This window comes from Cebidichthys violaceus, unplaced genomic scaffold (assembly GCF_023349555.1).
Source record: "Cebidichthys violaceus isolate CVI_PGR_0920_01 unplaced genomic scaffold, fCebVio1.0.p SCAF_23, whole genome shotgun sequence".
Lineage (NCBI taxonomy): Eukaryota > Metazoa > Chordata > Actinopteri > Perciformes > Stichaeidae > Cebidichthys > Cebidichthys violaceus.
In genome coordinates this window covers 10,178,748-10,192,258 of record NW_027176406.1, presented here as the reverse complement: position 1 = coordinate 10,192,258, position 13,511 = coordinate 10,178,748, and the positions used below count along the sequence as shown (strand labels likewise).

Below are 13,511 nucleotides of genomic sequence, written 5' to 3'. Positions count from 1 at the left end.
CTGTATGTTACACAGTACAAGAAACTACCACAAACACACAAGCCCACAGCACATGTCACATGACTGACAGGAGAAGGATGGATAGAGCGGATGGGGTCTTACCAATCAAACTAAGGTCTGAGAAAACCATGCAATCCAAGTCAGGCGGAAAGAACAGGGAAGAGAGAGAGAGAGAGAGAGAGAGAGAGAGAGAGAAATGCGGATATAGTTTGAGACAGTGGAATGATCAAAGTGATGAAGGAGTCAGAGCTAAATGTGTAGCTGCTGACTCCACAAGCAGAAGATGCTGTTGGGTCTCTAAAGCTAGTTGATAAAACAATTGTAGCAGTACAGAGAAGGAAAAACAGGAAAATACAAGGGCCAGAAAATGAATTCAAGCTGTAAAAATTAAACAGTTAGGCCAACAAAGGAAGCATTGAACTCCATCATCCATGCACCAAAGTAGTCAGCTTAAAAGATGTAAAGTGTGCATTACTGAACCGACTGTATGCCTACTGTTATCAAATGAAGAAGCTGTGAGCGGTAACAATGGCGGATATGGCAGAAAGTGACTAATGAGTATAGGTCAAGGATGTTTACAGAGTAACGTTTAGCCAAGGAAAGGTTTGAGGTCATACACACCAGAGTACTCCACTGGGATTATGGACAAAAGCCAGAGGATGAGATACGGGAGAGAGAGAGGTGATGTTAACATGGGTAGATGGCTAACACTGTGCATCACAGCTGGACCAAAGCAAGTGGTGTAGCATCCCAGCAAACAGCAGCTGTCGGACTTACAATGACTTTAAAAGAAGTACGAGTAGAGCAAGAGCTGCTAGCAGAGCAGAGCAGTAGAGAGCCATTAAAACAGCTTTGTGGGAATTGTTAAGAAATATTTAGGGTTATCATGCATTTCATTTGGCCGATACGACAAGATTATCAATTTTAGTTGATCACATTGAGAAATTACAGAAGCCCTGAGAGGCAAGTGAGAGAAGTCTGATCTGAATGGTTTTCTGCCCTGTGATTTTGACTGATGAACAGGTAAAAAATGTTTTTAAGTTTCTTAATCATTTGTTTTCCATCTTGGAAAAAAGGTTTTGCTTGGATCATTTTTCTATGTTACTTTTTGTTTCACCTGTGAATGCCTAAAGAAAGACATGACAATAAGTTAACATAACTTGCTGACACAATATTTAGCTTTTAGTCCTACAGTATTTAGAACATCAGGTCGTGGTGCAGTTCAGCCTCTTGTGGCTGAAATGAGTATTACAATAACAAACACCCTCCAAACCCTTTCTTTTCACCGGTTTTCGCAGACGAAAAAAAATATATATATAAAAAAATATATATTTTTCACTACCCGTTTCACAAATGGAAAAAATGTAAGTAACTTACAAAGATTATCCTTAAACCTTTTCCCCCTGTTCTTAATTCATAAACACAGAAGAGAAAACTATTTAGATCAGACTTAGAAAATGGAGAACAAGATTTTTGTTTTTTCACTGGTCTCTCAGGGCTTCAGTAAGAAACAGCCTGATGTCACATATTATTTTCAACAAATCCACACAACAGTAAGTAAGGTCAAGTTTGCTCACAGGTGTCTATTAATTGAAATTAATAGACACCTGTGAGCAAATAACAAACAAGTACACACTAATAACATTTACATGCCTAATCATTATAAACTCTTACACAACAACCCATTACGTATTGTGAATACTCAAGTACCAGAGAAGGACAGTAGGGTTCATTCACTTAAACAATTAGTGAGTCAATTCAATGAATAAAGACATTTCACACCGACTGTTCCAACACAATCCAGATGAAATGTATTCAGAGTATCTGACAGGGTTTCTGCTACCTTACTCCAGTTCAGTGCTGCATTGTTCCAACGAAGAGAACGTGTTTACTCACCCAGCAGGTCGGCCCCGTCATCCACATCCCCTATGATCCCAGTGCCTGCAGAAGACAGCTCTTCAAACAGAGACTCTGTGTTTCGGTCAAACGCCATGTTCTCAATGCCTTTAGTAGGAGTACTAGAAGAAGAACAAGAACAGGAGGTGATGCTAACGCTACCTGGTGAAACATTGTTTAAAACTGACCTGGTAGCATGTTTGTTTTTTTTAAACCACCTGCAGGGTTTGTATCCAATGACGTCCATGTCCAGCTCAGGGGTGGTCTCAATGATGTCCTGCACATCTGAGCTCTGCTCATTTTCAGGCAAACCTGCACATGACAAAATACCAAAGAGAAAGAAGGACACTGTGAGTCAAAATCTAAAAACTAGGATGTTTTCAGAATGAAGTAATAAAAATCACTTTCTTTCTGTGACACCTCTACAGCACAAAGGCTGCATGCCAAACCCTTCATATACTGTGTATAACAATGAAAAGAAATGCATGTAGGCCACTAAGACAGATGACTAATGAATGTGATTCTGTGACTTGTGCAGTTTCATGATGTTTGACCCTACCCACTGATATGGACCTGGTCCCCGGTGCAGCCTGCACCTCCGTGCTCTTACTGTTCCTATCTCCCTTCTCCATGTCCGAGGTGGACATCGGCGTGGCCGACTTTGAGCCGGTGAAGTCCGACAGCTCATCCTGTAATGAAAAGAAGTTTAAATACAGCGATATTACAGATAGATATTCAAAGACAGGGGTCAAAATGAAAATGAGATAAAACAGGACATACAGAACACCACAAAGATAACAACACAGTTTACAATCTAACAGGTTAACAAGGGTTAGAGGTTTACTACATACACTACACATGCAGAACAACACAAGACGTAAGTCCAATTTCTCTCAGCTCTTACATTTTGTAGAGCAAGAGCACCGTAATTAACTCTAAGTGAAAATTACATGACATTACTGTCATTTAGCAGACACTTTTATCCAAAGCGACTTACATCTATCTACCGTAGACGCAGCTACGGGAGACATTTTTGGGGTTAAGTGTCTTGCTCAAGGACACATTGACATGAGACTAGCTGGGATCGAACCACTGACCCTCTGATTGAAAGGCGGCCCTGCTCTCCACTTAGCCACGGTCACCTCCAAATCCCTTAAATACAACAATTTGAAATACTGAGCTACAGGGAACTGGGTTTCTTTTCCATGAATTTGGAGCTCATTAAAACATCAATATAGAAATACTATGAATCAACACAAAAAAAAGAAAGAACCTTGAAACACTAAACAACATTAAGGGTGGACTGAGGAAAGTTTTTCCAATCAGAGAAAACATGAGCGACACAGCGGCAGCACACAAACACAGACGAGGAACACAGAGCCACACAACATCAGCTGAAATCAAACATGGCCACAATGAGAGCTGCCATTCTACCTCTAGTACACAACACAACAAACCCACACGACACTCAACAAATAAAAACAGCTACGATGAAACAGCACAGAGACTGAAAGTATAAACCGACTGCACGTTAGAACGTATGACACAAATACAGAACTAAAAGACACGACTGGTATGTGTGATGCTGCGTTATCGTACAATGAGTGATGACAAATGTTAGTTCTGTTGAAGAGCTGCATGAATGAAGCAAATTCACAAAGAAGCATGTGGAATATAAAAGTCATGCATTTTAATGGTAAAGAATAATAAGAGACCAGATGCAACCACGCTGTTATTGATTTTGAAAGATTAATTAAAATAATTAACACAGCTGATTGTTGTGTGCACTTAAGACTTTTGAAAAAGACCCCAAACAATGAAGCCCTCACACAGGACATGGTTGCATGTAGCATGATCTAGCGCAGGTGGTCTGTGAAGTGAGGGTCTATAAACGCACAAAGTGAGAGGCGACGCGTTTGAAATGATGAAACAGATATAGTGGGGGGGGGGGGAGACTACTGAAGCCCACACACACGCAAACACAAACAGTGTGCTGTCCACAGCCAATGCAGGCGTGCTGCTGGCACTTCCGCCAGCCGCCACTCATCCAACTACCTTGCAGTCATCTGCCAGTGATTTCCCCCAAGTAGAGTCCTGCGCACTCTTACCCTCCCTTGCCTTTGGGGGGTTGACAAAGTCCAACTGCTTGGGGGAGGGAGAGTAAGAATGAAGCTCACATGTGCAGAAGCAGTTCAGATGAAATGCATATGCAACAAAGTGTGCATGTCTGTGATGTGAATGGATCAGTACTATCTTATGACAGTGTCTGTAGATGTATGTATGTGTGTGTGTGTGTGTGTGTGTGTGTGTGTGTGTGTGTGTGTGTGTGTGCGCACATGTGGCTAGCTCATACAGTCGACTGTCTAGTTTAGCAATAGATCCATCTTTAATCACGTTAATTCATCTTTTTTCTTCATCATTTTCTGTACATAATGTCCCCATTAAATCTATGTGTTATACAATAGTGACTGATGGTAACATCTGTAGGATTGAAACAAGTAGTTAATGCAACTGTTTTGATATTTGGTTTATAGTTAATCCCCAGTTTATTCGCTGATTTTCTTAATCTTATGCGACTGTGATCTGCTGACAACGTCTTGGGCTGTCAGAAATTGTGGTGGGTAATTTTCACAATTTTCTGACAGATATCAGTAGTTGTTGTCCAACCAAATGTTTTTTTTTTGTCTATTATTATTAGTATTTGGTGCATAACAATAAAGAACAGATTTTTACAAAAGGTATCAAAACTAATGCAGCAGTCCCAGAGATATAGTCTTTTATCCCATGCCTACATTACCTACAATGCAACTGGACTGTCGGCCGATCGGCCAGATATTTGGGTGATTCTATGCTAATAGCTGCTAATGTAGCGCCGAGCAGCTAACCTGCAGCAGAGATGAGGAGCTACAAATGTCTGGTAAGCTCACTTCTTTCTAACTCTACGCCGCTAGATTTTTTTTTTTGTCATTTTAAAATGTGTAGTCTTCAGCCCCTTTAACTGCTTTGTAAAGGTCCTGTTTAATTAAACAAAAAAATATAATTATGCCAGCTTCAAAGACAATGGGATGCTCTTGTTGTGGGTGGAGGCCTCGCATGCCGCATATGCACCTCATTGACCTGTCGTTCCTCTTCATTTGAGGCCCCGCCCACTCCCGTAAATAGATACGACGTCTCTGTTTAAGTCTAAGAGCCTGTCTGCATATCAAAGCCACTCATGTTCAAAAGGGTATGGCTCAACAATAACCGTCCTGTAGCAGTGATTGCATAAGGACTAATCACATTCCAGCTAGTCTTCTTCTCCCTCAGTGACTGGCTGCGAGCCATACAGCGGCAATCACTCCCATCATGCATCACGCCACAGAGCTGATGTCCCAGTTTTAACAAAGATGCAGCAGTGGGATGAATTAACATCGTCACCCTCCAGGTCTGCCACAGACACAGACATAACCCACACACAAAAAACTATTTCAGTACCAGTCACTGTGTTTTACGTATAAAAACAGCTTCATTTCATCCGAGTGACCATAACCATAATAACGTCTATGTTAGAAGAATGACTTGTGAATCTTAAAACAGTTTAACGTGAATTGAAATCACAAAAAATACACATCATACAATAAAGCTCTGGTTTATAATTTGCACCTGCATCAATAGAAACATCTATCTTTTCTGAATACGAGTATTCATAGATGTATCTCCTCTGACTGCTGCACCAGGAGAACAGACACACGTTTGCATATTCATCAATGGCTACAGAGGAGGATGTCTGAAAACAGAGATGGCCTTGTCAGACGCCTACTAAAATACGCCTTGGCACGCCCGAGCCTCATCAAAGGTTCCCTATTTTTAAATGGATCCAAAGCCAAACCTCCTCCATCTTCCAGCACTGGCAGCAGGGCTGGAAACACTCAAAAGGGATTAAAACGAACAGATCATTCTCCATTTTTATGCATTTTGTTTTGTGTATGTTTTGTATACGGGTGACACTCATTTTGATCAAACAGCTGAAACGGTGAAGGCACACTTAATCTCAGGTACCAAATAATTTGAATCAAGTGAGGAATTTTTTTTTTTACCATTTTATGATTATCATAATTCAGAGTGGAAAATCTGAGTTTACCATGTCTTCAGATAGTCTTTTTTGCATTTTTGTGTCGGTAATTCAAAGATTATTTGTGTGTCGCTATCATACACTTCATGTCTGAAGCTCATTTTCAAAATCCCCACATGAGTTATCAGCCTGATATTGTGTACCAGACACGACTTTATTCTTTGAAGACAAATCACACTGGAATGAGTCATTATTTTCCACCTGCTGTGATTAAAGCTCACATGAAGGAGCCATCCACACGCCTACCTTGAGGCTAGTGTTGGACCGCGCTGGGTCAGTGAATCTCCAGCCCTCTGTCCCCGGTGTCTCTGCCCTGGCCTGGGAGTCGGGGATTAGCAGAGACGCTCCACTGGGTGACGGGAAGATCCCCAAAGAAAGAGGCCGCTCTCTCCTGGATGGAAAAAAAAGAAAGCTACAAATGAACAAATCCCAGTCTCAGTTACAAGATTTCCACATATCCTTTAATTCAATTTATTTTGAATGTGTAGGCTATGGATAGCCTGTGCAATGAACGAAACTTGAACGAAATGTCTCCCATTTTGTCTGGGACATTGAAATCTGAACCCTGGTCTTGATGACGTGAATGTCAGCTGCCTTTCTCTGCTATCCATCCCGTCTGCCGTGAACGCAGCATTAACACAAACTTAAAGCAACAGAGTAACTGCTGTGGTCTTACCTGATTCGGCCGACCGCGCTCGACTCTGAAGTCTCACTTATCTGCTGCATTTTTATCCTTTCCACATGCTCCATGTAGTTATGGATCATCTGCAGAAGTCAAACCAAAGAGCCAGAGGTCATCAATGCGGTTACTGATAATAACATGGCAGTAGTTCCTTCCTCATCCTTTCTCTCCCCCTCACCTCTGAGTGCCGCTGATGGAGGGAGTTGTATTCTTTCTTGAGCTCCAACTCACGTTCTTCTAACCTGCCGACTGAAACAGAATACAACACCGCTCAGTTTCAGGAAGTCAATTCACAAGACGTAAGACAAGGGAAATACTTTGTCTATGAACTATTTGCAACATGAAAAAAATAACATGTTATATCTTGTTTCTGGAAAAAAACTGTGTAAAAATGTTCACAAATATGTTCCAGACTGTTTCTCGCCTGAGCCCAGTGACTTCCTGGAGAATACCGGTTGCAACTGCTCAGAGCCAAGAAAGAGTCGAGCACCAAACACCCCAAATCATTGTTTTCACACTATGACTTTTGTGCAGATTAAACATACGAGATAAGACATTTATATATGAAATGAGCTTTAGAGTTGCCGGTTCCCCCCTTTACCCAGAGGGGGAAATCTCACTGAAACGGGTTTCAATGTTGGGCTGATTTAAGAAATGACAAAAACACCAAATCCTCTACTAGCGCGTCAGGTCTATCCTAAGCCGCACAGAGAGCTCCTGCCACAGACTAATACATACTATCAATTACAGCGGCTAAAGCTTCTGCATGTCGTATGATGATGTGCTTATCTTTGTGTGTATTCTGGCATTACCGGGGGATGGAGACATGTAATGCAGTGAAGTGCGAATGTCTTCACAGACACTAATCACAGGGGAGACAGCCGAGGACTGAAGTAATCCCTCCAGTGTGCTCCTATTAGATTAGTGCTGTCCAAGGTTGGCAAATCACCGTGCGGCTGAACATTAAGCCAATGATATTGATTGAATTAATAATTAATTTACCAAAAAAGCTGTTTAACACCAACACAAAACACTGTGACACAAACAACACTAAAGAAATGCCAACAGTGTGATTTCCCTGATCTGCGCAATAAACCTTTAAAGTCCATTAAATATACCGTCATAAATCTGCTGGGAGGCCAAGAGGGTGAGACGTGTGTCTATGTATAAGTCTTCATCATCACATTGTTATCTTTATCATCTCTTTTAAAAAGGAGCGTTGCATATCTCACAGTCACCGGATGTCTGATCTGACGGTACAAATAGAAATGAGCTTCAAATGTCCCTATAAAACAAAACTGATTAATTATCCATCTCTTCAGTCCCAAGCAAGTGAAAATAAAGCCAAGACCAAAAGCAGGAGAATGGCTAAGAAAAATCTGAGCTAAACTGTCACTGCCCATCATCAGCTGTGGACTCTGTCCTAGATGCCTCATGAGCTCAGGTGCTGCAACATACAGTCATGAATGAATGATTTACTATTCACTGGGAGTGGCCACGGGTTGACTGAACACACTGAATAGTTGCGTGGAGTGTGTACACTCAAGGATCTCCATTTTCCCAAATTCGGGAAGATACAAAATGATGTCAAAATAAATCAAGTTACATTTAACTTTCAAGAATAAACCAAACAGACACTTGTGTCTGCCTTGTGCTCGTCCTCGTCTTTGTGTGAATGAATGAATCACTTTAACCAGCTGTGTTGCTCTGCCACTACATACCAGACCAGTCATAGTGTGAATCCACTTTCTCCAACCAGACCGAATGCGAGAGCCAATCGCTCTCCCTCCATTCCGTAATCCACCAATGAGATGGGCGGTAATGCACTGCTGCATTAGGAGGACGTGAATAACAGAAATCCTATAATCCCATTACTGTTAGTTACCCCAGCAAAGAGGGAGGAAGAGAGTGTGAGTCAGTGTGTATGGCTATGTATGTATGTATGTATGTATCCGTGTGTGTGTGTGTGTGTGTGTGTGTGTGTGTGTGTGTGTGTGTGTGTGTGTGTGTGTGTGTGTGTGTGTGTGTGTGTGCAGGAAGTAGGCATAACAAACCATGAGAGAGACATCAAACAAGGGAGGAGAATAAGGAAACGCCTTGTACATGGGAACAGACGGATAAATGAAAGATCATACTACTGGGTCATAACTGATTTTTCATCTGAATGAATGGACGTCTCCCCGTGACACACCGGAGAGCAGTGATTGTGACATTCATAATATATCATCTGTGCTTACTCTGGTCTGCGTAGTTCTTGATCTTGAGTTCCAGTTGCCGCGAATGGGACTCCTTTCTGTCCACATGGTTCTGCAGGTCCTTCTTATCCTGTTCATGCGTGTCCTCAAACTCAATGAACTTCTGCTCAGGAACGCAGACGCACAAGAACAAACAGAAACACAGAGCGTGGTCAGATTCACTGGCACTTCATCCCAAACCCATCAAAACTCATTGTAGTCGGATTAAAGGGATAATCAGGTTCCTTTTGGTCATTTATTAACATATTAGTCAAAAAGATAAGAACTTGAGCTAAATAATGTGCATCATTAATGTGTTCTTGATGTGACTAAGGTAAAGAAAACCTGAAACCATTAATGCATGAGCAACTTTTGTTATATACTTATATGCAACATGTAAGTAGTATTAGATTTATAACGTATTTGGTATTTTACAGAGCTAAACCCAATTAGTCTCATCAATCAACAGAGAAAAGGATCAGCTAATGTTTTCATGATTGATTTATTGTTTCAATTATTTTTCAGGTAAAATAGTTGAAAATATGCTGAACATTCTCTGGTTACAGCTCCTCCATGAGAGGATGAGCTGCTGGTCGGACAAAACAAGACATCTGAAAATCTGGGAAGCATTTCATAGAAACAATTGATGAATCAAAACGTATCCACAGATTGATCAATAATGAAACTAATCGATGAATAATAGTTGCAGCCCTATACACGGTGCCATACATAATGGCACAGACGATATGTGCCACAGCATAACTTTCCAGAGCATGTACCCTGATATATGACTAAATCAGCATTAGAGGAGCAGGATTTTGACTTTGTGGTTCATTCGGAAATTCCCGTTCCTCCCAGTTTCCTTCTAGGCGGACCTCTGAGCGTGTGTCAGCGTCCACATCCTGTCCAGCGGAGCAAGCCAAGGCCCTAATGTGGCTGCTCTTCCTCTTCCTCTTCCTCTGGATGCACGAGTCCTACTGTAGCTCGATGTACAAAAGCACGTCACAGCCTGCTCGGCAGCCTGTTATTGTTGCGCTATATGAATATATTTTGTTCTCAATGACAAATTATCTCCAGATTAATCTTATTTGTATGCAGCACTCAGGGTTGCCCAATTCATATGTTCAACAAATGTGCAAAAAACATTTGCTTAACTAAATAAATAATAAATCATGTATTAATGTAGAGCTGAAAGTGTATGTAAGAAATCTCAACAGCTGCAATCCTGTGGTCATACTTTATTGCGGGTATTTACATATAATAACATGTATAAATGAGGCAAAGTGATGAAGATGATAACTGGTAATGTGTGCAGATTGATGGTCTAGATATATACGAGAGAAAAACCAATGAGAAACTGGAGAAGGCTGTGAATTAGTTTTAATGATCTGAACATCTGGCTAGATTCCTCAGACTTAATCAAAATCAATGTGATGTCGGTCATTAATATCATAAGTAATTTGCACCGTTTAATTTCGTGTCCTTGTCTCCAAATTACATCAGAGATCGGAGGAAACAGGGTTGCAATAACAACCGGGAGCCGGGAGGATGATGATACCATCTATTTTGTGTCTGTGTGGAATCTTGATCATGATTTTTTTAAAAAGCAAATCGATGGCCAAGCAAGCAAAAGGTCTAAAAACCTAAATCATCTGGAAGAAGAAAGGTGACTTCACTACCAAGTCTGTGACGCCAGAATTTGACACTGAAACCCCAGACACAAAAACAAAGGGAAAGGAAGCAAAAACGCAAGCTGGTGGAAGTTCCCTCTCTGCTTGTGTCTGACAAAGGATCACATGACCTGGAAGTTATACCATGCCTCTCCATCAGACTCAGCGTATCGCTGCTCACTGCTCCTCAGGGGAGGGGACAAACTTCTCTTCCTTTCCAGGACAGTCCCGTACACACTGTGCATTTACTGTACAGTTGACATGATGTGTTACTATAACGGTGAAGGATACAGTAGTAATGTCAGTGTGCAGCGTGTGTGTGTGTGTGTGTGTGTGTGTGCGTGTGTGAGTGTGTGCCTGGCTGTCTTCACTGTCAATGTGTGTGCAGAGGGGTCTACGTGTCCACAGCATACTGGGGCCCACTGTCCCTGCTGTCCCTGCTGTCCGAGGGCCGAGTAAAAAAAAATGCAAGCTGGGACAGACGGTCTGAGTCTCATCACGGTTCCCTTCAATTCAAAAGCTCAGGGCCAGGAGGCAGATTCACACATTTTAAACCACACACATCTGAGGCAATACACAAGATCCCTGAGACATGCGCGCACACACACACACACACACACACACACACACACACACACACACACATCAGGGGGTCATGTGTGTTGGCAGTGTGTGATCACAAACGAGTGACAGCTTTTCCCACAAAATTCTTAATCAAACTTTGTGTAGCAGCAAATGCTGACTTGATTTCATATTTGTTCATTTAAAGGGCAACTCCACCGATTTGTACGGTTTGGACCATACTAAAGGCGTATATATTTGCATCTGCAGTATCAGTTAATACCATATTTTGAATCACAAGTCCCACAACTGTAGTGATCACTTGATAAATAGCAGATAGTTGCTCTGTCAACCAATAATAAAGTGAAAAGGGAGGTGAAAGAAGATGATAAACAGCCTTCGGAGATTAATGGGAGTTTTGGTTAGTTCTTTCTCCGGCACAATCTTAGGCCCTCGATGCACCGTGCCTGGCTTTGAATGTATTTAGATGAATCCTGAATATAGTTTTTATGGCCTAAAGTATCTGATTGAGCGATTATGTGGGTGATGAATATGGCTTAAGTGCGTTGCACAGGGGTAAAGGTCGACTGGTGGAGGACCCTAAATACAGTAGTGTGATCATCATGAGGTATCATTTGGGTAAAGCTGTGGTTGGATGCTTGTAGTGAATCCTATCACAGTACAAGCACATATGTCCTCCTACTGACTGCTTGTCTGTCTCCATCCTCTTATCCCTGTGTGTTTTTATTTTAAAACTTATGTTACAGTAACAAAACGCTGAGTCACATCATCGGCTGTTTACTCAGTCAGGGTCCCACAGGGCTCAGACAGTGACTTCACTAGCTGATGCAATAGGCGAGCTGATGGTCATAGATGGATTTGACAGAGAGAAGACGCCTTTGTTGAAGCAGTGGGTGAGAAGTCCCATCATAGGATTACAGTGTCACTGACCATCCTTCTGATGACACACAGCTAATACACAAAGAGAGGGCCAATTCTGCCTGACGTTAGCCGTGACACTGCCTTGTTTACATCCCCAACGAGCTCCGTGGCAGGACGGGCAGGATGCTGCTCCCGGGCCACGTGCACAGGTTAAGTCATCGCACAGGGATGCTGGGAGGGCGGAACACCTGAGGCAGCCCTCGTTCCTCCCCACTAGGTTTGCCGGTGACCATCCCGTTTTTGTTGTGTGTTTTCCCCAGCTCCATTCAACTCACCTCTTCTGCGTGTTTCCTCAGCGCTTTCTCCCGCTCGTACTGGGTGATGAGCTGCTCGTTGTCCTCCTTCAGCAGCTCCAGCTCCACTTCGTGCTCCTGGTTCTCCGCGAACACCGAGTCCAGGTTCTCCAGCACCGCCACGACCAGCGGCATCAGCTCCTTCACCACGTCCTCGTCGTATTTACCGATGAGCCTCTCGAACTCGCGGTAGATGGAGTTGGCCAGGCCCGACACCCGCTCAGACATCATCGCTGATGTCCCCGGGTCGTCCTGGTACACAACTCCGTCTTCCAGCTCCATTTTATAGTCCTCTCTTCCCCTTTCAGCAAACAGGGACCGATGTGGGGCTGTTCCGCGTCACCCCGCCACTGTGAACACCGCTATCGGCTTAACTGCATGCAGCGTTTCATCAAATAAGCGTAGCGTTACACATTGAGGACATTACACGGCCGTGGGACTGCGATGCAAGAGAGGCTACGTGGATGTCTTCCTCTTTTTTTTTTTCTTCCCCTCACTCGTCCCATGTTGCCTTCATATGCTTTTCCAAAGCGTGTACTTCCCAGTTTCAATAGAATACCGAAATCACAGTCCGAAGACCCTCGACTCCAGAAATATATTTTTGATCTTGTGGGAATAAAAATCATATTAGTACCATAGAACCATATTATAGTAGTGTGGTAGGTACCCAAATATGTGCTACACCAACATAATAGAGAGGAAACTACAACGGAAAGTACTCAAGTATAATTTGTTATATTAATCTATGTATTAATACTTTTACTAAATGTAACATTTGCATGACATCTGCTGGGAGGTTATAAAGAATCACGAGCTCTCCTGTCCTGTTGGTCATTTTGTTTGTTTTTCATCGGGGTGGAGTTGTAATACCAACATTTCCGACGGTACATGAAGCCACCATCACAACAGCTGAGTTGTTGACCAGATCACGTGATGACGTCACATCGCGCTAACAACGTAAGATTATTTGACGTGTGAAGACGTAGCGAGAGAAGAAAAATACCTCAATCATATTCTGAAAGAGATTCTGTAAAGAAATGGCACGAGAACATCATAAGGTTTTCACAATTGGTCAGTAGAAATAAAAAAATATAAAATGTTATAAATAAAAATATATGAGTG

At 42.3% G+C, this 13,511-nt stretch overlaps 1 protein-coding gene across 6 annotated transcripts in view; it reads right to left on the bottom strand.

The window, feature by feature from the left end:
- Window positions 1-12,967, bottom strand: part of spag9a (sperm associated antigen 9a) — a 25,698-nt gene extending 12,731 nt beyond the window's left edge. For 2 of the 6 annotated variants that reach the window (XM_068718305.1, XM_068718307.1), the window contains exons 1-10: window positions 12,372-12,967; window positions 8,927-9,047; window positions 6,868-6,938; window positions 6,684-6,772; window positions 6,254-6,398; window positions 3,952-4,041; window positions 2,456-2,585; window positions 2,115-2,208; window positions 1,897-2,018; window positions 103-117 (exon numbers count right to left, since the gene is read on the bottom strand). In XM_068718305.1, the coding sequence (XP_068574406.1) occupies window positions 103-117; window positions 1,897-2,018; window positions 2,115-2,208; window positions 2,456-2,585; window positions 3,952-4,041; window positions 6,254-6,398; window positions 6,684-6,772; window positions 6,868-6,938; window positions 8,927-9,047; window positions 12,372-12,671 (1,177 nt within the window). In that variant the 5' untranslated portion in view covers window positions 12,672-12,967. The remainder of the gene's footprint in view (window positions 1-102; window positions 118-1,896; window positions 2,019-2,114; window positions 2,209-2,455; window positions 2,586-3,951; window positions 4,042-6,253; window positions 6,399-6,683; window positions 6,773-6,867; window positions 6,939-8,926; window positions 9,048-12,371) is intronic. The other 4 variants (XM_068718306.1, XM_068718308.1, XM_068718309.1 and 1 more) reach the window with 4 other exon arrangements.
- Between the last annotated feature and the right edge of the window lie 544 nt (window positions 12,968-13,511).